Below are 4,612 nucleotides of genomic sequence, written 5' to 3'. Positions count from 1 at the left end.
TTTCAGCGTGTATCAGAAAGAGAGTGAGTCTATGAAGGCTGGGCATGTTCTATTTCATGTGACTATAACTTGCCATTTTAAAGCTTACAGATGAAACCGAAACTAAGAGACAACAAGAACAAATTATATTTCTACTGCACATATCTTGTTTCATTCGCACTGTACCCTCAGTTCTAACACAGTAAAAATGTTTTCAGGCCTGGCTTACCGTTGGTAGAGGTTTCTGGCACGTTTTAAAATGGTGCTTAGTTATAAGCAACAAGACCGTCATTAAAATAAGGCTGAATTTAATGACTTACACAACCAGTTTCCGAAATTGAAAAAGCATATGATAAAGAATTTTACTATCAGTGGCACTAAAAATTGGCGGTTTGTGTACTTAATATCCATGTAATTCCCAGCCATCATAAAAGTATTTGTATTATGGTTTGTTGTTGTCTTTAGTTGATTCTTGTATTCTTTATTCTGATATATGGCTCACCTTTTTGATCCAACATATTTAATAGATATGTCACTGAGTTAGAAAACTGTCTAATGCATCAATGTGTTCTGTCCTGGACAACAAGACAATGAAAATGAAAGAAAAAAGAAAAGCAAAGATTTAACACCAAGTCAAAAAGAACAAAAATGCTTGTGATGATTGAAAGCACAAGAACAACACAAAACCATAAAACAGAACAAGACAGAGCTGTTAGAAAACTGTTTGGGAAAAGACTTGTTTATTGATACATATAATTGACATATACTTGTTTTTTAGTTTCTGTTTTAGGTTTTAAAATGCCAAGCTAGTCACATGAAACGGAATAGAACAAACCCTGCCTTCATATAGTGTACCCACTCTCTCTCTCTCTTTCATTCTCTGTCACACTGAATGAAAATGGATCAACAACCTACAGGTCTGTGGCTAAGACAGATGAACAATGGGTAAGACAATGCATGACAAAATGGAAAAAACATATAGTAATGTTACATTTTTTTCAGGAGCACAAATTCGAATTGTCCTTGTTGGGAAAACAGGGTCTGGGAAGAGTACTACAGCAAATACCATTCTTGGAAAGGAGGTTTTTCACAAAGATGTAGCCTCCAAGTCTGTGACTAGACACTGTCAGAAGGCTTCAGAAAATAATGGTGATAAAGAAATCACAGTGGTGGACACTCCTGGATGGTGTGACACAGAACTATCTGAAGAAGAGTTGACCGAAGAAACAGTGAAATGCATTGACATATCCTACCCTGGACCTCATGTCTTTCTGCTTGTTCTGGAAATTGGTCGTTTTACAAAAGAAGAGCGATACACAGTTCAGAAATTACAGGAGATTTTTGGTGAAGATGCCAACAAATACACAATGATTCTGTTCACAAGAGGAGACGATCTGGAGATGGAGAACAAAAGTATTGATAGGTATATAAGAGAAGCCACAGCAGATCTCAAAGCTTTAGTTGATCAGTGTGAAGGCAGATATCATGTTTTCAACAACAGAGATAAACGCCGTCACCAAGTGTCAAAACTTCTTCAGAAGATCCAAGATATGGTGAGAAACAACAATGGTCTGTGCTTTTCCAGCACAACATACAAACTATTGCAGAAATACAAAGAAAGAGAAGCCAAATTACAAGAGCAAATTCAAGCTGCAGAGAAAGAGAAGCAAGCCAAAGAAGATGAGCAAAGGGAGAAGTCAGAACTACTGGAAGAAATAAGATTTAGACAATGCATGGGCCGCTTTGCCATGATGTCTATGATGAATCGAGACGAAATGTTGAAAGCAGAAATGGTTCAAATGTCAAGGCAGTTGCAGATGGAAAAGGCTGAAAAGGAAGCATGGTTAAGACAATATCTCCAAGAAAGGGCAAGATGCAATATTTCATAAAAAGCACTATGTCAGATTTACAAAATTTGCTTCAATAGGTAAAAATTCCAGCCAATCAACATAATACAAAGCTCATGCTTGAAAAATATCTATGCAATCTATAAATCATTAAATTTGTATCTTTATTTCTGCTTTAATTGATCAGCTACATTGTGTAATTCACATTAAAGACATATTAAAGTATTTCTTTAGTCTAAGATATGTATAACATACTTAATTATCGGGTGTCTAGATGGTAAATGGTAACATTTTAGACTTTTTGCTGTGTCTTTTTGAGTATTAATGTATTTCTTAAATTGCATTAAGTATAGAGGGCTTCTACCATAAGTTGTTTTATTTTACTGTAAAGACAAAAAATATATATTAAAATGATTGTGAATGACATTTGATTATGGTACAAAGGAGATTTTTTGATGGTGCAGAATAAACATCTTTATTCAATTTCATTTTACAATGTTTTACAATGTACATTGTTTTGTAGCAGCTTTGGAAAAATAAAAGTCACAGAAAACAAAAACATTTTGTTTCTTACATGAGTGCTATAGTTCAACTTTTTATTTTTATAAGAATAAAACTTCTTTTAAAATTAAAAGAACTAAAAAAATGCCACACAGTGACTTCTGGAAACTGATCTTGCTCCAAACTTTTCCAGTTTGCAATTACTGCATTTTTAATTCCATTTTCAAGTTGCCAAATAACACAATGGTTTATTTAAGCTTGCAATGTCAAAGGTTACATTTCTAAATGATGCATTTTAAAATACATAAATACAACTACATTTTAAACCTACTTTTATTATTTAGTATAAAAAATATAGTTTACAAAATGAAATGTCTGTGCAATATTTGTAAAGAAGTGGTGGTTTTCAACTTTATTTGTAAATATATTTTAGGTATATTTTAACTTAATGCTTTAAGTTATCATTGTAACAATGAACAGAAAGCATATCCTTAAAATACATTATTTAATATCTTCAGGTTGGAGTATATATTTAAACGTAACTTTTAAGTTAATTTTTAAGTTTACTTTTGCTTGGAAAATATATTTTAATAAATGGTGGTAGGCACACAGTTGACAGTACCCAATGGTTTCCAAAGTAGAAAAGACAAATACTATGGCAGTCAATACGGTGTGCTTACAATTAATTTATCAAAATATTTGTGTATTCAACAGAGTAAAGAAACTCATACAGGTTTAGAACAACATGTGGGTAAATAAATGATGGTACAAATTTTAATTTTTGGGCAAACTATCCCTTTAAATTGGTCTGGGGCATCGGGGCTATCAAGAGCTAATCCCATTATAAAACACTGTTGTCAGGCATCAGCTGTTTGAATGAATGACTCAATAATTGAGACAACCATATGTCGCCACCTACTGGCAGTTTATTTTCATGTTTGAAGGTATCGTTATGTTACTACCAACATTTCTTATTTACATATTCAAAGTGTGTGTCAAGCTACTAATTATTTAAACTAGAGGAGCCACTTGGATAAAAAGAAATTGAAGCTTGACTGTGGTTATTATTTTTTCTGACAGATTTTACTTGTTTCTGACTGACTATTCAAACCTGTGTAGCTTTAAAACTGACTTTGGCTGGGTTTATGTGAAATAAAAATATTGTAGATTTAAAAAATGTAATAAAAAATCCTTTGCCTCATAAGCTGTCTGTCATTGTTGTCACTGTCAATGTGACCCTGAGGAGAATTATCTGCTTTCTTTTACTTAAATTTGTAGGGGAAAAAAACACCCATTAGCCCAAATGTCGGCAAACCAATTGACATGATAAAGAATTCTTGCACGTTTGGTCTTTTCTGGTGATGACGTTTTGTTTGACTCCAACAGATAAAATGTTGCTGTGTATAATACAAATCAGATTAATTTTTACTTTTAAAAATCTACAGAGTCAATAATTACTATTATTTCTAACCAAGGCCATGAACACTATTACAAGAATAAACTGCAAGAATAAACAGCAAGAATAAACAGCTTTGTATAATCATGCCATAGTTTCCTAGCCTGGTAATACCATCCTCTGCTATTTTGCTTCGCTTCATAGACAGAGTCTGGCTGGGCACAATTGACAATCGTTTTCCTTCTCGTGGGAGGGGCTTGTCTGAAGTTTAAAATCATTGGTCTAAACATAAGCCAATCACACATAACATTTGGATATGATGTGCTTTATGCGCCGGATCAGCCGCATCGATCGAATCTCTGCTGTAAAATACACGTATGATGTGAAAACAAACCCATCGAGCGAAATACCTGAGTTAACATGGCTATGAACGACTTTTGCAGATTATGTAAAGTAAATCGGGCCATAGCTAGTTGAACACTATCCTTACGGTGGCTTTCCACTCACGTCCAGTAGCGGAGTGGCAATCGGGAGAGTCGGGACTTTTCCCGGTGGGCCGGTAGTGTTTTGAGGGCCGGTCTCACGCAGAAAAACTATTAATCATATTTAATATGCCGCAGCGCCCAAAATTTATCTGGCCGCATCGCTCTATCAAGAAGCCGTCTCCCCTGAGCGGAGTTCCATTCGAGAGTGCAGCTTAACAGCCAATCAAAAAGAAAGAAAGAGGCTACACGATAGCCAATCAGAAAATAGCACTGTTGTATCTGGGTACATATTAACGCAACAACCAATAAAAAAGCTTATCCTCGTTCACCCACAGAGAAGACAAAACTCCAGAAATCAACAGGCTATAATGATGCTCATTAAATATAATTTAAAATATTTTTAG

General features: G+C 34.5%; 1 protein-coding gene across 1 annotated transcript; it reads left to right on the top strand.

The window, feature by feature from the left end:
• Positions 1–882: 882 nt before the first annotated feature.
• LOC129421525 (GTPase IMAP family member 7-like) lies at positions 883–1,868 on the top strand. Its single transcript, XM_055177140.2, has one exon. It carries the CDS (start codon positions 921–923, stop codon positions 1,866–1,868), a length of 948 nt encoding a protein of 315 aa, XP_055033115.2. The 5' UTR covers positions 883–920.
• The last annotated feature ends 2,744 nt before the right edge of the window (positions 1,869–4,612 follow it).

This window comes from Misgurnus anguillicaudatus, chromosome 19 (assembly GCF_027580225.2).
Source record: "Misgurnus anguillicaudatus chromosome 19, ASM2758022v2, whole genome shotgun sequence".
Classification (NCBI taxonomy): domain Eukaryota; kingdom Metazoa; phylum Chordata; class Actinopteri; order Cypriniformes; family Cobitidae; genus Misgurnus; species Misgurnus anguillicaudatus.
The sequence above is the reverse complement of the archived record's forward strand: the minus strand, read 5'-3'. Positions and strand labels throughout refer to the sequence as shown.

Coding starts and splice junctions, on each gene's coding strand:
- LOC129421525 (XM_055177140.2), top strand. CDS start 921: ATGGGTAAGACAATGCATGACAAAATGGAAAAAACATATAGTAATGTT.